This window comes from Neomonachus schauinslandi, chromosome 2 (genome assembly GCF_002201575.2).
Source record: "Neomonachus schauinslandi chromosome 2, ASM220157v2, whole genome shotgun sequence".
Classification (NCBI taxonomy): domain Eukaryota; kingdom Metazoa; phylum Chordata; class Mammalia; order Carnivora; family Phocidae; genus Neomonachus; species Neomonachus schauinslandi.
Genome location: NC_058404.1, coordinates 25,182,445 through 25,206,855, shown reverse-complemented (window position 1 = coordinate 25,206,855; position 24,411 = coordinate 25,182,445). Strand labels below are relative to the sequence as shown.

General features: G+C 35.6%; 1 protein-coding gene across 1 annotated transcript in view; it reads right to left on the bottom strand.

Moving 5' to 3' along the window:
• The window catches only part of DLC1 (DLC1 Rho GTPase activating protein), a 412,979-nt gene that overhangs the window by 195,754 nt on the left and 192,814 nt on the right, over positions 1–24,411 (bottom strand). The window contains exon 5 of the mRNA XM_021694274.2: positions 3,221–3,254. Coding sequence (XP_021549949.1) covers positions 3,221–3,254 — 34 coding nt within the window. The remainder of the gene's footprint in view (positions 1–3,220; positions 3,255–24,411) is intronic.

Here is a 24,411-nt window from a genome sequence, read left to right as displayed (position 1 = left end):
GCCTATTTTGTGCCAAGCATTGTTGCCTTACAACAACAACATGGCAGCTTCTTTATTTATACTCTAGAAATGGGAAAATGAGGTTAAGCAACTTGCTCAAGGCCACACAGATAGGAAGCAGATGTGCTAGAGAATATACCAAAGGCATTGGGCCTACTCTTTAGGGGCATACAGATGCTGGTGGTGTAAGGGAAGTTATATGAAAATATTATGTGTTGGATACAATTATACATGAATACTTACGTGATTAATTATGTTTTAAAAACAAATTAATTCACATCCTGAGAATGTACATTTTGATATTTTGATTCTTTTCTTGGGAACTTTCTGAATAAGGTGGCTTAAGAAATTCTCAATTGAGAAGAGGAAAAGGAAGATACTGGCTCAAGGGAATATTCTTGACCAGAGACTGAGTTCCTTCAGGGCAAGGAACATGCCTTATTCATAAACTGCTTCCTTGATAGAACCTAACAAAATGCCTAGAATATGCTACTGTTCAATACGTATTTTTGGAATGAATGAACCAATGGGAGGCTCTTTCAAAAGTGTTTCCCCGTGGAGATTTTTGTCATCACAAGGTGGAAGATGAGCAGCAGGGTTAATTCCGCCAGGATGTATTTACATAGCAACACGGATCAGAATAGAAGATGTCTACTTAAAGCACACACAGAAACAACCACACAACTGTATCTCAAGAATTATTAATGGAATGTACCCAAAATGATTTTTTTTTAGCACTTCACAAGGCTTGGTGGGATTGGTTCCAGTTGGCTTGGATGGGAGGTCACACAGATTAAAAATAGACTTTCTTAATATGGAACAATAGGCTACATTCATTTAACAAGACAGAAAAAAAAAAAAAAATGACAGGCCTTAGGGGCGGGAATGAAGCTTAATCCTATTTAAGAGCTCAATTAACCCCCAGAAGATTGAGTAGGTCCTCTGCCTTCATTGCCATTCTTCTGTCTAGCAGAGCTTAAAAACAGAAATTCGTAAAGAGGAATAAAGAGATTCACAATATTATATATATTGAAAATATTTTAAATAGGGCATAATAAAGTTTAGGAATATAAGAATTAGTTTGCTTAGACTGTTACAGTCCTTTAAAACTTGAAATAAGTCATATTCTCTTTTAATTGTCAAATCTGTTACCATTGTTAATAAAATATTCAAACACAAGCCTTTATCTTGACACATAAATTCATTGATTTTTAAAAAATAATTTCTTTCTTATAATTATATTATCAAACAAAATTACATTTCCTTCTGAACTAATCAGTACATTCTCAAGAAATCTATATCAAAACCATGTTGGAGTACATTCCAGTCACTCTAATGTTTTAATACATAGAAGCCAGGTTCTGTTCAAATTAGTCCAAACCAGGTTAAGCATCTGGGGGCTTGGGTAGGTCATTTGTATCAATTGCTAGATCTTACTTTTCACAGATCACCCTACGGAACCTCTGTGAATGGAATTTATCAGCTCTTTTCATTTGTGCCCCAGCATTACAGAAATGACTCAAATTGAAAAAAAATTTCAAACTGAAAAGTGACAATTTCTCACTTGTGTTTTTGCTGTTGGATTATGATAAAAAGTGGTGGTTACATTATATGTACACTTTCTGTTTAATTAGTTCTTTGTTTTAATAAACATATTTTATGTTTATTAAATATATCTTTGAATTTTTAACTTTTTAAATAAACATATCTGAAGTATTTGAGAAGCTTGAACAATTGAAGGTTTTCTCCCTATCACCTTGAAATCATTTAAGTGGCAGAAGTAAAAGATCACTTTTTGCCTCTCCATTCCTTCAAGCAGTGGCATTTCCATCCCTTCTTCCCCTTCCCCACCAGCCAAGAATTCACATCCTAATTTTCTCCTTGGGGTATGAGAGAATTTGCTGACATTCTGGAATACGATGACAACTTTGCTCTGTTATACACTTTGTTTAAATTGTAGCTACTCTTGGAAATTACAGAGAATGTCACAACCCAAGATAAAGCATGACTTTGGCTACGTTTCTTTCTCTTTGTGACGCAAATGTTACTTAACCATTTATTTCTTGTCCCAACTAGACAGCTAACGCATCTATTTAAGGTATTAGAGCACTGGCACTATAACTGGAATTCAGTTATTACATGCTACTAATCCATATAATACCACTCCCTGTTAAATTGAACAGTTTTTCTCTTGAACTGACACATGATGCCAGTTCAATATTTTTCTTCTGTTCTGAAGGGCTACCTTCCAACATATTAGAGTAAAGAAATCAGATGCAGCGTAAACATGAGAGAAACAAACGTTTAGCTCATGGAAGGATACAAACTATGAAAACTTTTGTGTGAAAACTACCTTGTGGTGAAAATAAGATTACTAAACTAGAAAGAGAAGATCCTCCATATAAAAATCATCAGACAAACTAATGTTTTAGTGTACAGTCATTTAAGTCATGTCATCTTTTAGATGACACTATAAACTCTTAATATGGCTCTTCAAAATCACAAACATCTAATTTCTAAGTGATATGCTTCATTTTTGGTAGTAAACCCTTTCAATCTCTTTTTTTAAGATTATTATTATCATTATTACATATAAAACATAAAACAGTATTGAGGAAGATTAAAAGATTTTTTTAAAAGCACCTGAATCCACCAATCTAAGTCTAATTTTTCACATTTCCATGTTTCTCATCAGCCCTTAATCTATCTCCCATGATCCTCCTAAATAGTTACAATCATAGCACAGAGCATAGAAACATATTCTAATTTTCTCATATAATTGTTCATTACTTCAAAATTATATTTTTGATGGTATAGCATCAGCTTTAAGTAAGTACATCTCATTCTCTGACTACTATATAAGCTACTTAAGATGACAAAATAAATCTTGATAGTTATTGACAATTGATTTCCAAAGGCTGTTCCCCAGTACACTAAGCAACATCTCATTCTTTTCCCCAAGAAAAAAAAATTGTGGATATGGTTACAAGTAAGTCTACAAGAAGCATACATCTTATTCTCACATGATGTAATGTTCTGTTAAGAATCTGAGCAAACGAAATTGATTTCTCAGGAATTAAATCATAACATTTGCTCAGAGATTGATGAGATTGCCCAGAGATTGATGAGACTTACACTTTTAATATTTAATGAAACGTCTACATGAAGATGGAATTTTATTCCAAAATTGGATGGAAAACATAACCAAATGTCAACTTACCAGCTGTTTCCTTGTCTGAAATACCTGGAAGTGCCTGAAAAAAAAAATCCACAAAATTATGTTATTACCAGAAAGAAATATCACAACATTATCAGGAACAAAATGAACTACCATAAATGGAGCAAAAATTAAATAGAACCCAAGAGCAGAAAAATGAGCAGGCAGAGGAACTGAACAGACATTTTTCCATAGAAAGCATACAAATGGCCAACAGGTACATGAAAAGGTGCTCAACATCACTAATAATCAGGGAAATGCCAAAATCACAACGAGATATTACTTCCCACTGTTAAAATGGTTATTAAGACAAAAAAATAACAAGTGTTGGCAAGGATGTGAAGAAAAGAAAACCCTTGTGTACTCAATGGAGTGTAAACTGCACAGCCACTATGGAAAACAGTATGAAGATTCCTCAAAAAATTAAAAAATAGAGGGGCGCCTGGGTGGCTCAGTCGTTAAGCGTCTGCCTTCGGCTCAGGTCATGATCCCAGGGTCCTGGGATCGAGCCCCACATCGGGCTCTCTGCTCAGCGGGAAGCTTGCTTCTCCCTCTCCACTCCCCCTGCTTGTGTTCCCTCTCTTGTTGTGTCTCTCTCTCTGTCAAATAAATAAATAAAATCTTTAAAAAATTTAAAAAATAAAACTACTATATGATCTAGCAATCACACTTCAGGTTATATATCCAAAGGAAATGAAAAGAGGATATCAAAGAGACAGTCGTACTTCCATGTTCACTGCAGCATTATTCACAACAGCCTAGATACAGTAACAGCCTACATGTCCATCAAGGAATGAATGGATAAAGAAGATGCTGCATATATACAATAGAATATTATTCAGGCATGAGAAAGAAGGAAATCCTGCCATTTGCAATCACATGGACCATGGAATCATATGCTAAGTGAAATAAGCCAGACAGAGAAAGACAAATGCTGCATGGTATCATTTGTATGTGGAATTAAAAAAAAAAAGGGGTGAAACTTCTAGAGTCAGAGAGTAGAAAAGTTACAAGGGGCTGGAGAAATAGGGAGAATTTGGTAAAAGGGTATATAAACTCTCGGTTATAAGATGAACAAGGTTTGAGGATCTAATGTATAACATGACGACTATAATTGATAACACTATATTGTATAATTAAAATTTGCTAAGAGAGTAGAACTTAAGTGTTCTCACCAATAAGCCAAAAACAAAAACAAACAAAAAAACCCAACAACAAAAAAAAGCCAAAAACCAGATAAACATGAGAAGAGATGAAAGTGGTAATTAAGTGGAAATCCTTTCACAATGTATATGTATTCCAATCACCATGATATAAATTTTAAATATCTTACAACTTTGTCAATTATACCTCAATAAAGCTGAAAAGAAATAAAAAGAAAAAGAAAAAGAAAAATGAGGGTTGGGGAACTATCAGTAAAGTTACCAGATCCAGGTATAATTGTCAGTCATCATGTAATTCTTTTCTTCTCTGAAAACACATGTTACCCTTAAAAAGATATTGGCAATAAATGAAACCAAAAACAATCTTTGAATTTAGGTAGAATTTTTATAGTTTAATTTCTCTGTCCTGTTCTAGGGGACAGAAAAAGTAAATTGCGGTGGTTTCTGGGCATTTCAAATCTCTGCCCTGTATCTCCAAGGCTCAGATTCCTCCTTTATTATTATTATTGTTAAAGATTTTTATTATTTATTTTAGAGAAAGAGGGGAGCAGGAGCGGGGGGGGAGGGGCAGAGGGAGAAGCAGACTCCCTGATAAGCAGGGAGCTCGAAGCAGGGAGCTCAATGCAGGGTTCCATCCCAGGACCCTAGGATCATGATCTGAGCCAAAGGCAGATGCTTAACCAACTGAGCCACCTAGGCACCCCGAGATTCCTCCTTTATTAGATGGGGACAATCACATCTACTTCCTAGGGTTACTGAAAGGACCACCTGTGGTAGCTTCGATGAAGCATTTGAGGTCTTCAGGAAAAGGTAACTGCTGTTACTATTTGTTTCTATGGACATTGGGCCAATGGGTCAATTTACTGATAGGCATGGTTTAGAAGTTCCATTCCCAGGAACTATCATCTATCACTATCATTGTTTAAAAAATAAAGTTCACAAGGAGATGTTTTCAAAAGACTTTAATGTATAAATGTCTAATTCTACTCTCAGTGGATATTCTAAAATAAATTAAGGAAGTTGAACTTCTGGTTCCCATTCACCTCAGTTATTCATGTTTATAATACTGTGAACATGAAGGTATAACTTGTATTGGAAGACTTCAATCCATCTGACCCACTGGGATTTGATACCTTTTTTTGATTTGATACCCAAACCACTGACCAAACAGGATGTCTACGACTGACATCTCTCCTTCTCTTCAGGGACAAATTCCTCAGAGTTGGGGTAAGAGAAGTAGGCTCAAATGGGTAATTAATTTTGTTGTGTGTGCGTGCACACATGTACCCGTGTGTGTGTGTGTGTGAGCAAGAGATAGAGAGAGAGAAAGGGAGGGAGGAAGGGGAAAGCTCACAGACATCTCAGTTGCAGATAAGCCTAAGGAAATAGCATCAATCTTCATTTCCAGAAATATCAAGTATCAAGATACCTATATCTTTGTGAGATATTGATTATTGCCGAGATCCTCACTTTTGGAACTTACAGAATTTGGAGATTGAGGCAATTTTCAAATAAGAGGCAAATCTCTCTATGGGTAAAAAATAGAGGGGGGTTTTATTTTGGCAAGATTAATCTATAGTGAAGGTATATTTTGACTTAATTTCTATCTACATTTAGTGGTTCACTTCTTGTTCTCTGAATGTGAATGCTGACTGCATCCTGGCAAAGGTACAGCTGTGAGGAGAGTATCAGGTGAGTAAATGGCAGAATGGAGGGTCATGTCCAGAGACCAGGGCATCGAAGGGACTGCATAGGCTTTGGGCATCTTCCTCAGCATCCTTTCATTTGTAGCAGGGTCATCTATTTTTCCCTCTCTTCAAGAAGAACTGTGTGATTCTACACTGTAGAAAAGATGTTTTCCCCTTTACAGGAAAATTATCACATGGTTTTGGTGATATTTGTTGACTTGTTATGTATCTTTTTTGAGAAGGGTTTATTTAAAAATGGACTTAAATTTAGGGCACCTGTGTGGCTCAGTTGGTTGAGGATCTGGCTCTTTATTTCAGTTCAGGTCGTGGTCTCAGGGTTGTGGGACTGAGACCCCCCCCTAACAGGCTCTGTGCTGAACATGGAGACTGCTTAGGATTCTCTCTCTCCCTCTGTCACCACCCCACTGCTTCTCTTGCGTATTCTCTCTCTCTCTCTCAAAATAAAGGACTTAAATTCATACTATGTGTTATATTTTAAGCTTAGCCCCTGGATTTCCTCCCTGACTGGAGATGAGGTCTTTCAAATTAAATTTTCTCTTCTGTGACAAGAAAATAAACAACAAAACCAAAACCTTTCCATTGAGAAGATTGTAAAGGTCGGTGATAAGCAGTTAAAAGACGTTCATGGAGAAAGCGCCTCAGAAGGAAATAGTGAACACTTACTAGGTTCTGAATAGGTACAAGGTACCGTTTTAAGCTTTTGCCTGCATAAACTCACCAAATGCTTAGAATAACCTATGGGGTCCTGGAAACTTTTGCGAGGTCACTGTCGGTAATGGGAGCCAGGACACAACCACTGGCGTGTTGGCCTCTGAGGTCACTAACACTAGTTTCAAAGTACTAATCAGAGTCTTTTTGAAACAAGGAAGAAGAAAAATTTGGAGAGATTCCATGATAAAATATTGACTGGGATCACAAAATATCTGTGCAGGAATATCTGTATGAGCTATTTAGAAATTATCTAAGTAAGTTCTCTCTTCTTATAGCCAAGGCCTTTAAGACAAATTGAGTGTCTTGCCCCAAATCACAGGTTGACCAGTGACAGGTCTTTTCCATATTTTGTTCTATTTGATTGCAAAGTGTGTCACCGAGCATGTATAAGTAAATATTTAATAAAAATGTTAAGCAATGAGTTGTGCTACAAAGCAAAAATATTTTAGCCTCCATGTAACCAATTCCTATTACTTTAGAGCCTCACCACATTCTGTATGATTCTTTAAGCCACCAAGGATCACTTCCATGAAATAACTGTCAACAGTTTCATGCACCCAGAATTTTATAACTGCCCTTTCAAAGTAAAACCAGGCAGTCAACAGCTGAATGTCTCTCAGCTGATTTATCTTTGAATTTGAGGGAGAACTGTCTCTCTAGAAAAGGTTTATAAATAAATTTTAAAAATGCTGACACTCCATTTTCAATTAATTGAAGCTATCTGTTGATTCCTAAATTAAATGCCTCACATTATCCTGTGTGCAGAAAGCCTTGGCAAAGTGTTCCTTCTTTGTGGAATTCACAATCCCGTTGAAGAAGGTACATGAAAGACAGAGAATAGTTACATACAGTGGGTGCTCAATGGTCATGATTAGCACCATCACTGGTGTGACATCAAAAGGAGTGAGAAGACAGTCGATAATTAGGACCACCCAGGTGGAAATGGAATGGTTTTCTTAGGCACTGAACCCTTTGGAAGGAGACGTTGGTCCAAAGATTCTTTTTGCCTTTGAGTTCAGAGAAGAGGCATGGCTAGATTTGGGCTTCAGGTCTTGAGGTTCTGTAGTGTTTCATCTGTTCCTGTGCTTGGAACAAAACAGCCCATGCAAGGTGGCTGTATAGTCTGATATAGAGTAAGTGTTCATCAAACATTTGTGGAATTAAAGTACCAAAAACATATTCACATATACAGTTCAAATAACATGTATGACTGTTGCTTATGAGAAAGGTCCTATAAAAAGCATATTTTTGAATTCATTAGGGGCTTTTGTTAATAATTGCCATATGTTTCATTTGAACTATATCCTCAGGAAGTGATTTAACATTTCTGGCAATAAAGCAATTAAATAGGACTTTCCTGCTGCCCATATGGGTTCGCTGTAACTTCATATTTTCTTCTCTCATTTCTTAATGGAACAAAGGGAAGTCTACTAATAACTTCCAAATGAGAGAAGAAAATCATTCGTGGTCTTGTTATTCTCCTTTGTGATATTCAAATGATAGGATAACAATCTTAAATATTTTTTTAATGGCTGTACTGACCCTCCAGTAGTTCCTTACAAGTAAAGATTTTCATTTAAGTTGATCTGTTAAGATGTTTTATAATTGAATTTTTAAAAAGCCATTAAAGAGAAAGCTTTTTAGGAAAAGGGGAGAAAATAATTCTCTTTCTCTTAATGAGGTCTTTTAAAGCTGTGTGTGGGAGCTTAGTCTGTGTGTGTGTGTGTCTGTTTATGTTTTTGACGTGAAACATGGTTGGGGGAAATGCTGGTTTTGACATGCCTTCCGGAACTGTTGTAGACATATGTTGATTCTTTTGGTCTGTTGCTAGAATGACTTTCTACACTCAGCTGGACACCTTTTAGGAACTCAAACCAACTACACAGAAGCTGCTACCAAACAGTCACATAAGTAATAGATGTCATATCTGAATTCATTTTTGTGTAATGATAATTTGTTGATCTAATTTCTTTTTGATGATTTTAGTTGGAAATGGAGTATGATTTTTCCTCTTTAATGTGCTATTTTCATTAATATGCCATGTCCCTCACTTACATAAATTACTTTTTCTCTTAGTTCTTTGGAATCAGAACCATAGAATACTACCGTTAAGAAGGACCTTTGAAAGCCAATCCTTCAATCAATGGGCAGCTAGGATAGACTGAAAGATCCTACTCATGTTCTAGGAAGGGATTTTTTTTTTTTTTTTTGTCCTGCAGTAAACAACAAAGCACTACCATTTATTTTACACTTTCTCTCTTTATAGGCAGTACTTGTTTTGCATATTTTATTAGACATGTTCACACAGAAATGTCTAGGATATTCTGTTTTGTTCTGTAGGGATTCTCTTCATTTGCCTTTTTAAAAATGGCAAGAATCAGTGGAAAAGTAATTTATTCCTTTCCTTTAAAAACATTCACTTTTGTTCCCACAAAAATATTTTACAGACAAATTTCAAAATGGGTAATTAGGTCCTTAGAAATTGCAGGAAAACATCCCCTAGTGATGGAACAGCCTCTGTCTCAGATGAGGGCACAAGAGCCCATTGTGGGCACAATGGGCAATAGGAAGAGTTTGGAGATTCACATTTTGGGGAAGACATGAAAGACTACATAAAAGAAAAGGTAAATTGAAAAATGGGTTTGTTTCCATCTCTTTATTTAGACTCTTTTGAAGTCAGTCCAGTCTGTGATATTGTTAACTAGTCAATGATTTCTATTTGATCCCACTTGAACAAAGAAGTTCATTGAAAAGCTGTGTCTGATTGGCAATCTGATATCATCTGTTTTGGTTTACAAAGTATTTCTCTAGTTTTGACAGTCACCATTCTTTTATTAAAAATATAGACTCTTCATGGTGAGAGGGACTTAGATATCATTTAGTTGTATTTCCCAAACTACTTCAAATACCACCTTTTCAATCTTAACTACATACATGTATCTTATAAGTTATTTATTTAATAAAATTTAAATATTAAATTTAAATAATATCCTCTTTTTTACTTGCTCTAAATAAGAAAAATAAAATACATGAATTTATGGGTTTGAATTATTGGTTATATTATTCATAACACACATGAAAATAACTATTAAAATTTAAAATATTTATCCCTGTATCAGCTGATGTTCACCCATAGTCTATGAATCCAAATGTTGGGAAACACTGATCTACTTCTTTCTCTGTCATTTTGCCTATAAGGATGTTGAGATCCAGAGAGATTAATGATTTACTCAATGTTACAGACCTTAAGTTGGCCAATTGGGGATTAGAGTAGAATCTGGGTCTTAAAGCACTGTCTACTATACCTTTATTTATAAGACTGGTAAAGTCAAAGGTCACCAAGGTTTTATCCCCTTGCATTCATAATTTCAATTTAACTTAGTTTCTGAATCATTCAATGGAAGATAAAGGAAACTCAGTTACAGTGGAAGAGACAATGTGCTAGTATGAGGATTGTCTCCAGGGTACACATATATATGACCAAAGTGAAATAAAGGCATGCATAATTACCTGAGAAACGTAATTGTGTATCCTTATTTCCAAAAAGAATTTGACATGTCTTATTTAATGAAAGTTGTCAGCCTAGTGAGGAATCTTTTTTTTTTGGCCAACATCAATGACTATAACAACTGTTTATATATAGGTTTGCAGACTGAAACCATGGCTTCATCTATATTCTATGATATAAAAATTTGGGGCCTTGACTTAAATTAGTTGTGTAAGCATTTAAGCAAACACAAAGTTGATTCTTAAAGGATGTTTTGGTGTTTATCACTCCTTTGAACAGAGGTGGGATGACCCTCTCTGGATAAAAATGTAAGTTGGGCTTCTAACCGTTATTTTTTTATTTTTTATTTTTTTAAAGATTTATTTATTTGAGAGAGGAAGAGAGCAAGTGAGCAGGGGGGTGAGGGGCAGAGGGAGAGAGAGAATCTCAAGCAGACTCCCTGCTGGGTGCAGAGCCCCACACGGGGCTTGTCATGGAGATTGAAGTGGGGCCTGACTTGGGACTCTGACAAATCCCACCACCCTGAGATCATGACCTGAGCCAAAATCAAGAGTTGGACGCTTAACCGACTGAGCCACCCAGGCGCCCCTGGGCTTCTAACCTTTAAAAACATTTTTTTCTTTTTTAAAACACTGGCATTTCCTGTATTCAAAGCTGTGCCTCTTCAACAATAGTCTCATTCCATGCTCACTTCAGATAGCTAAATATTGATCTTAAGTCTGTCCAGCTCCTGATAAAACTCTTATTAAGGCCATTTTTAGTTGGAAACATGGTTTAAGAGAAAAGCTACTTATTATTCTAAATTGAAAAGAAAATCATTTCTTTAGCAAGTTAGATAAACAGAAAAACCCATGGCTGGGTCACATTAACTTTTCTCAGCATTTATAGAAGTTCTTAATTTTAACACTTCTGTATTTTCAGTAAATCACTGATTAAGATATTATTCATGACAGAACTCAGTATCTTTTAGATACATTTTCATGTTATAAAATCTTTTCAAAATTTAACAAGTCATGTCTCCCTCTCCAATTGTAATTATAAAAGTTCAGTACTAAATGCAATGTTTAATTGTAGTAACCATTTTGGTATACTTGTTTTACCTTTTACATGGTTTTATATAATTTTGATATTTTATTAATCCTACTTTGTGACTTTTGCAGTCAGTTGCTCTATTTTTGTGAATTTGTAAGTTATGTATTTTAGAACATCTGATTTTATGCTCAACCTTAGTAATTCTGGAAAAAGAATTGTTGCCGACGTACCTGAATATGTTCACAAATTTCACTACAAAAATTGCATTATTTCTTCCTTCTTGGATATTTGCAACTTCTTCAAAAATCAATTTGTGACTTCTTCACACAAGTATTCTTTTACTCTTTGGTACAGTGATTTGCATATGGTAGCCATTTAGAAATACTGATTATTCAAGGAAGCTTTGTTTTTATTTAAAGTCTGGTTAATGAAAGTTCACAGTTAAGGAGCACCATAGACATGTAGACTTATTTTCAGTAAAGATGATACTCAAGATAGGTGACTTATTCAGGGAGCAACTAACTCAGATTGGCTGTTTATTTTTCTTGGTGGACAATGTTAACCAGCAATTCATCTGCTCCTCAGTGTTAAAGGTGTGCCCTTTACTCCCCCTAATATTCCTCATAATGGATTTTTTCATTTTGTCCATATCCTCATTTTTCTAGCCTGAGTCATAGTGTTTTGCTGGTGCAACCCTCCTTCTCACTATATCTGACGGGCACTACAAAGGCAACTGGCCCTGCTAAAATTTATTACTATACCACTGTTTTCCTTAAAATGCTTTAATGACGACCTCTTCCCCACCTCCTTCCTGGAATGCCTGGTCATTAGTCATGTGCTCTGAGATTCTCATCGTCTTCTGCTTCGTTCTAGCGACTCAGTTAATAGACACACATGTTAAGTATCCACTGTATGCACAGCCCTTTACTACGTGCTGTGGTGGCACTAAATAAAATAAAAAGATAGGCTTTAAAAATAAATAATTATGTATTCAAGACTGAAGACTAAAATAGAAAATCAGAGGTAAGATATGAACAAGTACTAGGTTCCTTGCCGCTACCAATTGGCTCTGTTACTTTGGACAAGTTTTTAGAACTCTCTGAGCTCAGTTTCTTCACCTCTAAAAAGAGGGTAGAGATAACATCTACATCTCAGGGCTATTTGTGACGATTCAATGACATGCTGCACAAAAGAGGATTATCATAGTACCTGCCCAAGTGCTCCCTAAGTGTAAAGTATTCCTCTTGTTGGGTTTGTTATTATGATATGAGAGTAACTACATATTTATTCTGAAATAATGCAAAGAAGCATGGGTTGTCTGTCTCTGCTTCCTTCCCTGCCTTCTCTCAGATTAACTTGTTTTCTCAGGTTCATTCCTCCTTTATTTATTTTGAACTATTTATAATTATTTTCTGTGTTATGTTTTTTTTAAATTATGTTATGTTTGTCACCATACAGTACATCATTAGTTTTTGATGTAGTGTTCCATGATTCATTGTTTGCATATAACACCCAGTGCTCCATGCAGTACGTGCCCTCTTTAATACCCATCACTGGGCTAACCCATCCCCCCACCCCCCTCCCCTCTAGAACCCTCAGTTTGTTTCTCAGAGTCCATAGTCTCTCATGGTTCATCTCCCCCTCTGATTTCCCCCCCTTCATTCTTCCCTTCCTTCTATCTTCTTCTTCTTCTTCTTTTTTTTTTTTAAACATATAATGTATTATTTGTTTCAGAGGTACAGGTCTGTGATTCAACAGTCTTACACAATTCACAGCGCTCACCATAGCACATACTCTCCCCAATGTCTATCACCCAGCCACCCCATCCCTCCCACCCCCGACCTTTTGAAAGAAATATTTCTTTTTTTTTGGTCAGCTACTTACTTTAAGTTTCATAAAGCCCAGTTTGGAACCTATCATCCTCAGACCTCACCTTTAATTTGGAGCCTGTCACCAACGGTTACTAGATAGCTCTATTCTTGGCCCCCTTAGGTGTCAATAAGTGAGAATATTCTTCTTAGGTCCTTACACTGAGGAATAGGCTCCCAGTTCTACAACCTGGAGCAGCAGAGCCTAAGGACATATGTGGAAGTCATACCTATATCAGAAAATGTAGAATATTTGTCTTCTGCACTCCTGGGACCTTTCAGTGACCTCTGAACTATAAGAGATACCTGTGGCCACCACTCACATTTAACCAGAACTCTTGGGGCACCTGGGTGGCTCAGTTGGTTAAGCGTCTGCCTTCGGCTCAGGTCATGATCTCAGGGTCCTGGGATTGAGCCCTGCATTGGGCTCCCTGCTCAGCAGGAAGCCTGCTTCTCCTTCTCCCACTCGCCCTCCTTGTGTTCCCTCTCTTACTGTGTCTCTCTCTGTCAAATAAATAAATAAAATCTTAAAAAAAAAAAGAACTCTTAATGGGATTTATCACCTACTGAACTTCCCTGAACTAAAATGAATTCCATACATGATTCAGAAACTATTGGAGATATATATAGATATAGATATATATCTTATATATTGTATAAAGTATAATATAAAATTGGTTAATAGACTAGATATATATATATGAATATTATACATAATATAATATTGGTTAATAGACTGGATAAAAGTATAGAGGCAAATATACACAATACTATTTTATACATAATATATATTATATATTGTATAATGTATAATATGATATTGGTTAATAGACTGGATAAAAGTATAGAGGCAAGTAAACACTAATAATGAAGTAGCAGAAAGAGAAATTAAGAAAACAGTCCCATTTACACTGTACCAAAAAATAGTAAAATCCCTAGGAATAAACTTAACAAAGGAGGTGAAAGACCTGTACTCTGAAAACTATAAAACATAGATGAAAGAAATTGAAGATGACACAAAGAAATGGAAAGATATTCCATGCTCATAGATTGGGAGAACAAATACTGTTAAAATGTCCATACTACCCAAAACAATCTACAGATTCAGTGCAATCCCTATCAAAATACCAATAGCATTTTTCACAAAACTAGAACAAATAATTCTAAAATTTGTATGGAAGCAGAAAAGATCCTGAAGAGCCAAAGCAATCTTGAAAAAGAACAGAACTGGAGGTATCACAATCCCAGATTTCAAGGTATACTACAAAGTAGCAGTAATCAAAAAAGTATGGTACTGGCACAAAAACAGACACATAGATCAATAGAACAGAATAGAGAGCCCAGAAATAAATCCATGATTATACGGTCAGTTAATCTCCAACAAAGGAGGCAAGAATATGCAATGAGGAAAACACAGTCTTTTCAATAAACGGTGCTGGGAAAACTGGACAACTACATGCAAAAGAATAAAAATAGACCACTTTCTTACACCATACACAAAACAAAGTCAAAATGGATAAGAACTTAAATGTGAGACCTGACGTCATAAACATCCTAGAAGAAAACACAGGCAGTAATTTCTGACATTGGCAGTGGCAACATTTTTCTAGATATGTCTCCCCAGGCAAGGGAAAGAAAAGCAAAAATAAACTACTGGGACTATATCAAAATGAAAAGCTTCTGCACAGCAAAGGAAACAATCAACAAAACTAAAAGTCAACCTACAGAATTGGAGAAGATATTTGCAAATGAAATACCCAAAAAGAGTTAATATCCAAAATATATTAAAAAAAGCATACAACTTAACCCCAAAGAAACCAAATAATCCAACTAAAAAATGGACAGAAGACACGAATACACATTTCTCCAAAGAAGACATACAGCTGGCCAACAGATACATGAAAAAATGCTCAACGTCACTCATCATCAGGGAAATACAAATCAAAACCACAATGAGGTATCACTTCACACCTGCCAGAATGGCTAGAATCAAAAACACAAGAAATAGCAGGTTTTAGGGAGGATGTAGAGAAAAAGGAACCCTCGTGCCCTGTTGGTGGGAATGCAAACTGGTGTAGCCACTGTGGAATATAGTAAGGAGGTTCCTCAAAATATTAAAAATAGAATTATCATATGATCCACTAATTCCACCACTGGGTATTTACCCAAAGAATATGAAAACACTAATTCACAAAGATATATGCACCTCTATGCTTATTGTAGCATTATTTACAATAGCCAAATGACGAAAGCAAAGTGTCCATCAGTAGATGAATGGATAAAGAAGATGAGGTATACATATATATGTATATACATACACATGCATATACACACATACAATGGAATATTACTCATCCATAAAAAAGAATGAAATCTTGCCATTTGCAATGACATGGATGGATCTAGAGGGTATAATGCTATGTGAAATAAGTCAGTCTGAGAAAGACAAACACCATATGATTTTATTCATATGTGGAATTTGAGCAACAAAACAAAGAAAAAAGAGAGAACTAAAAAAATAAGACTATTAATTATAGAGAACAAACCGATGGTTACCAGAGGGGAGGTGGGTGAAGGGATGGATGAAACAGGTGAAGGGGATTAAGAATACACTTATTGTGGTGGCGCCCGGGTGGCTCAGTTGGTTAAGCGTCTGTCTGGCTCTTGATTTCCGCTCAGGTCATGCTCTCAGGGTTGTGAGACTAAGCCCCATGTTGGGCTCCTCGCTGGGTGTGGAGCCTGCTTAAAATTCTCTCTTTCCCTTTCCCTCTGACCCTCCTCCCCCAATCATTCTCTCTCTAAAATAAAAACCTTTTTAAAAAAAAGTACACTTATTGTAATGAGCACTGTGTAATGTATAGGATTGTTAAATCACTATATTGTACACCTGAAACTAATATAACACTGTATTCATTATACTGTTTCAATTATACTGGAATTAAAAAAAAGTATAGAGGCAAAGTATTTGTCAATGCTTTAACATAGAATTGCATATAATATCTATCTTATAAATAAAATAACTTGCATTATGAATTTATTTGTTGTATTTTAACTTAGTCTATTAGAAGGCTGAGAGATAAAGAAGCATTTCACTGATACCCCATCTTGACCAGGTTAGTTACTACCAGTTATATTCCAATATAAGTTTAGCTTCACATCAATAATTCAATACCTACATGTTCACCGGTATTACCCAAAATTTACTAATATTCTCATAGCTTCATACTTTCCAACTTAAGAACTTTTGGCAGAACTAAACTTTAGTTAGCAACGCAAAACATATACCACTAAGTCATAACTGCAAAAAGAATACAGATTACAACTACTTAAATGATATATATATAAATCTTTTTATGACAAATTATAACCTTGTTCATTGAACTGGAATTTACTCTTATCAAATATTACTTCATGTAAGTGGGCTCTTGGCTGGGGACCAGAAACATTTTTGTTACAGGGAGATATTCATTGTAGTGGTATTCACTAAAAAAAATTTGATTTGAATGAAATATGTATTTTATGTGTGCTCTAAATCACAGACCTGAGTGAGGACAAGAATGCACTAAATGTGACTGGGACCTAACGACAAAACTTGGAGTAACAGAGGACAAATAGAAACTGAAAAAAAAAAAAAGAAATCACAAACCTAAAACTAATATTATACTGTATGTTAACTAACGGAATTTAAATAAAAATTAAAACAAAACAAAACAAAACAAAACCCCACAAAGGCTTGTGAAATAAGGATGCTAATCAAATAATAACCAAATGTTCAATGCTTTTGAAGCTTTGTATGAACACTGTATGGACATTGAGATATTTAAAAACATTCTGCTCTTTGAGAATGCATACATAGACAGAAGAGGTGTCTGTTACTATTTCTGAGGTACATGCCTGAATTAAGTCATAAAATGTAAGAGGTGTCTACCCTATGAGGAACAAAGATGGGTTAATTTATATAAACATTATGCAGGGGCCATTCTTTTCTTTTTTTTTTTTTTAAGATTTTATTTATTTGAGAGAGAAAACACAAGTGGGGCGAGGGGCAGAAGGAGAGGGAAAAGCAGACTCCCCGCTGAGCAGGGAACCCAACTCGGGGCTCAATCCCAGGACCCTGGGATCACAACCTGAGCCCAACGCAGACAATTAACTGCCTGAGCCATCCAGGTGCCTGTAGGGACCTTTCAATTGCCTGCTCTTGATAACATGACAAATATTCTAGGACCTTCCTCTCCAAATCACAAGGTCATGGAGTCCAAATCCATTTCTTTAACCACACTAGTGACTCGAATCCCCTTCTTTGCTGGTAAGTTTCAATTTGGCCTTCCAGATTTCCCTTCTACTCTGTGCAGGAAGTCTGACCTGGATGGGAAAGGGTGCCATATACCCTGGTTTACCTGGGATAATCCCAGTTTATATGGGCTTCCTGGTCAGTTTAGCACTTGTCTCAGAATGTTCCTTTAAAAACAAACAAACAAACAAACAAGCAAACCAGATATTATTTTTTAGGACAGTTTTAGTTTCACAACAAAATTGAGTGGAAGGTACAGACATTGCCTCTCTGCCCACTGTCCTCACACAGGCGCAGCCTCCCTCAGTACTGACAGCCTCCACAGAGTTGTGCATTTGTGACATCTGTTAATTGACTGGCACATCATGGTCACTCAAAGTCCATAGCTTACATTAGGGTTCACTCTTGGTGTTGTACAGTCTATGGATTTGGACAAACCGATAATGACATGTATCTGCCATTACAGAATCATACAGAATGGTTTTGTTGCTCTAAAAATCCTCTGTGCTCTGACTATTCAACTCAGCCTCCCCCCAACCCCAGGTGACCACTGATCTTTTTACTGCCTCTGTGGTTTTGCCTTTTCCAGAATATCAAATAGTTGGAATTATGATGGAGTATGAAGCCCTTTCTGGTTGTTGTTTTTCACTTAATAATATGCATTTAAGTTTCCTCCATGTCTTTTCATGGCTTGATAGCTCATTTCTTCTTAGTGCTGAATAATATTCCATTGTCTGGATGTACTAGTTTATTGATCCATTTACCTACTGAAGGACTTCTTGGTTGCGTCCAGGTTCTGGCAATTAACTATGAATAATGCTTCTATAAACATCTGTGTGCAGGTTTTTGTGTGGACACAAGTTTTCAACTCCTTTGGGTAAATACTAAAGAGTGCAATTGATAGATTGTATGGTAAGAGTATGCTTGGTTTTCAATGTTATTTTTTAATGACATAAAATTATGAATAGTTGTATTAATACGAGTCTGGGCATGTTTGCCTTTCTGGCTTCCATAGTCTTACCTAGCAGTGTGTGATATGCCTGTGAAGAGAACAAAGTTCTCACTTTAATATATGGTTACATTTGAAAGATGACTAGTGATAAATAGCTTCTCTCCCTGACCCTTTCCAGACTCCCTATGAAGGGAGTACTGTCACTGTTCCATTTTACATAAGGGGAAATCACAGAGAGACAAGGTAACTTACGGTGCATGGTGTCACCGTTTGTAAATGGTCAAGCCAAGAACTGAACCCAGGATTTTAACACAGATTACGTGTATGTTCTTAACCCCTATTATACATAGTTTCTCTAGACTGACATATTACTTTTTCTGTAAATACCTGGATTCTGTAAATACCCAGATAGCAAGAGAAAAAAAAGTGAGAAACCAAAGATACTGGTATTGTTTTTAATTACTGGGAAGCAAAAACCTAACTGGAATGTGAGCTTAAAGGAATAATTGAACATTCATCATTTTTGAGATGCCTACTGGGTGGGTGCCACAAATTCTAAAGGAGCAGGGGACTTGAACACAAAGTTCAACACAAAGCTCTGGCACTTTTCCTTTTCTACATGTCAGTCCTGGGCTGGTCACCCCTTCCCCCTCTTCTTTCTCAAGCAGACATCACAGGCTAAGAGTACACTTAGTGAAGTAAAAGGAGAAGTCACTTAATTTTTATGACCACACTAGAAAATGTTTATACACTTTCACGAGGCAGATTGAATGCTCTGCAGTTTGGTGTCACGTGATGTCTCTCTCCCAAAGAAACACAAGAGAGTGAGGTTCACTCCAAAGCTGTGCGCTGCAAGGAGCACTTCAAATGGAGCTAGCTTTTGCAGACCTGGAGTTTTTCCATCAATCATCAGGGATGCTAAAGGGCTGATTTATACCTATAATGTGTATGCCTTTCATCAAGGTCCAAAGTAATTGATTTAGCGGCTGTTTCATTTATAAGACTGTTTATGATTACAGGCACATCCACAAAATAAAAAACATTCTCCCAAAGTGAAACTAATGCAGGAAGCATGTGATAGACACCTGACCCTAAAGAGTAACTTTGCATGATGAATGAGCTCCCATTATTTCTGCCTTGTCTGCTTCCCCCACACACCCTTTTCAGCATCTTCTCTAGGCTGTTATTCAATTCTGAGAGTGATAATTAGGACTGACAAAAAGCTGGTTTGGGTTTTAAACTAACAATCAAATTGGCACTACATCAAATGATTTCTAGTTCTACATATCAGCAACACACTACTTCATTTTCTTTTCTTTTTTTTTGTGGGTCTTGGTAATTATAATACTTCTTTAAAAATTTTTATTGTTATGTTAATCACCATACATTACATACTACTTCATTTTCTTAAACTGTGTCCCAACCACATTTGGGATATATGGCCTCCTTGCGATTTCCGCAATCCATGAAATGGGTTAAAAACTTGCCCTACCAATTCTTCACTTTGAGAACTCAGGCTCCTCTTGGAATAACTCTTAGCTTTTGCATTGGGTACAACATTGTCCATTGATCTAGTTTCTGTAATTAACAAAAGAAAATATTTGGTAGCATGTTTTAAAATAACAGTATGAAAACAATATCATATTTCCCCTATTTAAGGGTTACAATATAGCAGGCTCCTGAACTCACAGAACTGACATCAATCCAATAACTTAAAATGCAAAATCTCGTAGTAGGAAAGGATCATACATTTTTTTGAATATTTAGATTTATTCATCTATGTGCTAAACAGGGAAATAGTCAAAGGAACTAGACACTATAAAGTGATTCCAAAATAGGATACCTAACGAGGTTCTTTCCTCTTTTCAATTAACCACTGTCTTTCCTATAGGAAGTTTCCATTATATGAGCCCTGAGTCAGGGGAATAATTCATCTGGTTTTCAGGAAATTTCTTTCTTCTTCTTCTTTTTTTTTTTGATAAGAAACAAACGTAAAAATTGGCTTTTAAGAGTGGTTGTTATTTGTAGGCTCTCCAGATAATGACTCCCAGCAAATCCACATGGCCCAGATGAAAGAGGTGACTTATATAAGAATTCAGTAAATGTGCTACATTCTCTGGCAAGCCTATTTTTAATTCCCACGGCCCTTTTCTTTAGTATTTGGGTCAAAATTCCATTAACAAAGGGAACTTTTCTACATATTCTCCACTTTGGGAACCTTGAGTACTAGAAAATTAAAGATTTATTGAAGTAGATCTGAGAAATATTTCCATTCAAATGTATTATCTCCACTGGGGTTTTGAACATGTGTTTTTATCAAGAACTCCAGTGAATTTTTCTTTATAATGAGCAAAATTCTGAATAGAAAATAAATCAAAATTGCTTTTATTAAATCCTTTAATTTCTTAATCAAAACATTTAAGATATTATCTGCTGGCTGTTTTAACTGGTACCCACTGCCGTTGAAGCCCCTCAATCATTTTGGTTTTGAAAGACAGGGAAAAAAAAAATAAAGGGAAGGCAGCAATATGTTGGTTGATAAAATAAACAAATAATAGTCTTAATTGTGTGGTTATGTTTGGAAGCTTTTTGTTCTACTTAAAGTGCAAGTACCTTGAGGGCAAATACTATAGTATTTTTATCTGTTTATATCTCCTATAAAACTTTCTTACTATGTTTCTTACTTTTTTTTATCTATTTGTACCTCCTTTAAAACTTTACAACTTTCATGAACTGTTACATTGAATTTTTATTGTTACCTTGAATTCCATGTAAAGGTGGACATTCTAACATGTAATTAAACCTCCAAGAATTTATAGTGGGTATTTAGGGACCTCAGATCTTGTCCTGTAGCCTTAAGAAGGTTAAACACTTTGGATCATAGTTTTCTTACTTACATAGTTTTAGCTTATCTTTAAAGTTCCAAATTCTAAATAATTCTTAATTTGTGCTGAAGCATCTGAGTTTCTCTTAGAAATGTTTGTTAGCAAAATACTTAACCAAACTGAAACCATATGAACTCTAGGAGGTAATATTTCTTTACTGCACAGAGGTGGCATTACCCATAGAGCTTCCTGTAATGGTTTTAATATATGTCCACAAATTCTTTGACACTTTCTCCCTTTAAAAGGTAGAGCCTCATTTCCCTCCCTGAGTATGGCTGAAGTAACACTGTTACTTCATAAAAAGTGTAGCAGCTTCTTCCTCGCTCTATCTTTTGGATGGCTTGCATTGGGATAAGCTAGCTCCCATGTCAGCAGGACACTCAAGTTGCCCTGTGTGTTCACCTGGCAAGGAATGGATGCTCCTGCCAGCAGCTGGGTGAGTGAGTCTTATCAGAAACAGATTCTCCAGTCCTAGTTACACCTTTAGACATCTTAACTGCAACCTCATGAGAGATGCTAAGCTAGAATCAACCAAACTCCACCTGCATTTCTGACACACAGAAACTGTGTGAGTATAAATGCTCACTGTTATTTTAAGTTGCCAAATTTGGGGGTTATTTGTTATGCAGCAATAAGTAATACACTTACCTATGTATTTAAATGAGGAACTTTTGTAAATACCAGCAAAACTGCAGCTAAACTAAAATTCATCTATTTCCTAGAGAACTAGGTTTTTGAAAGTCCTTTAAAAGACTGTTTCAGGTTTAAAGACATTAATATACTCTTAATATAAAAAAATCACAAATTCCCCTGCTACAGTTAAATAGCATTTCCTTTTGTGGCCAACCTAATGAAAATGGGCAGAAATTGGCCTCTCTTCTTCATTATTATTCTTTCTTCATTCTTTGCAGTTAAGCTTTCTGCTTGGGTTGATGGTCATCATTTATTAATTTGTGTTTATTGAGCTTCACTGTATATTTTGATTCAAAATAGGAACCATATATAGCATAATAAAAGTTAATTTCTACTCTTAAGGAATTAAGATTTTCAACAAAGAATGATGTGAGCATACACAGTCAGACATATCGTATTCATACCATATTGATATACACAGAGATAAGGTAATGCAACAAAAGGAATACCTTACTGTAATTAAATATTTATAATATATAGTATCTTATTTAATCCTCACAGTAATACTATGAGGCATAAAGTAAGCATTTCACTAGTTGGTGGTATTATTTCTTTTGAAAATAAGTATTTTTCTGGTTATACATGTATTTTAGAGACTTTGATAATACGGAAAGATAACCCTCGTGCAGTGTTATTGTAAATCATCCAGCAAGCTGGCTTAAGAATTATGTGATATAGTTAATGTATCTTAATGCATTTAATTCTGTGGCTTCATTAGCGCCTACCAGGAAGTGCTACTGAACACAGGCAGGACAAGTCTGTTACTTGAGAACAGTGAAAACAGAATCTAACGTATCAGACTGATTTTTTAAAAATCATACAGTAGAGAGAAAACTGGCCATCTTTTAAAACTTTTGTTGTTGTTGCTATTGTAGTTTTGCCTTTTATAATACTATGTTTTTGCAGATCTTTCTTAAAAGTGTTAACAAGGGGATCCTCCAGAAATACCACAGAAAGAAAACAGAAGATTTTTTAGCCACTCATATTATTGAGGAACATGTAGTAGACATGTCTCTAGGGTAATTTCTTAAAAGTAACTTTAAAGTAAGCTGAGTTAATTTGAGTAAGCCCTTAGCTTCCAAACCAAATTCAAAACCTACGTACTTTTACTTATGAAGTGACAATTGGAAGATTTTTTTTTCAGATTAGAATCTTATTCCATATCAAGCTGTTTTACTAAACTTGAAAATTTGGAATTTAAACCAATCAAAATGCAATTACAGTTGTGTTTTTCTTGATAAATCTCAAGAATTTATCTTGAACATATATATCATAAACCTTATGTTTGTGTGTGTGTAATGTGTGTGTGTATATATGGTTTTTTTTTTTTTAGGCAACAGTTAGAGTATCACATAGTCTTTTGACAATACTTTGATGATGCTGTGTAAAGATTATTTACCATAAAATCACTTGGACTCAAGTGATTGATCTGTTTAAACATCGTACGCTAAAAACTGTTTCGAGTTTCTTGAAATTACATAGGCATATAAATTAACTATATAGAAAACAGACACAACAAAAGTACTGAGAGTGAGGATCACAACAGAGAAATGTTTTCAGAGTCCTGTAACTTATGGTGATTATTTTATAAAACTAGGGGGGGAAAAAAGAAGAAAGGAGAAATCTCAGAAGTTGGTTAGTCTTGGGTCTTTGCTTGTATGGTTTGTTTAGAGCCCTGAAAGCCTGGAGAGAAGGAGTGAGGCTAATGAACTTGGCTTTCAGACCAGAACCCGTCCCTTGAGGAGACTGTTGGGTTATTTCCCATATTGCAAGAAGGGATAATGTGATACATAGAAAAAACTTTTTCTTGCTTCCAATAGTCATACTAAATTGCACAATACTTTATAGCACTTCTCAAACACTTAAACATGTTCTGGGACAAATAATTTTATACGTACACAGAGAAAATCTCAGAAGGCCATAAATGCTGCTCTGTTTCATAAAAGGAGGCTGATGAGTGGGTGGTTTCTGAGGCCTGATCACAGGTAGAGACATAAATGAAGTGGGCTGTCACTGAACAATTCTTGGTAAATAATTGGTCTTTCATGTGAAGACAAACAGCTGCTGGAACTCTGGAAAATTCTAAAGAGACTTAAGAATTCATAAAAAACGAATTTGTGGCATTATCACATATGAAGGTCAGGACGGGATGTTCTCTGGGAAAGGTAAACACGAAGGGAAAAATTGTCTTCTTGTATCACATTTTAAAACACACAGTGGTTTATATTTATTCCAATTTAAAGTAAGAAAATGGCTCTTGTCAAACACTTGAAACATAGTATTGTAAGGCAATGAGGAGGGTATTAAAATTATGAAGTACAATTCCTAATCTCAGTGAATTTGAGATTTAAGAGAGAGAAAAAGACATTTACATGCAAATTT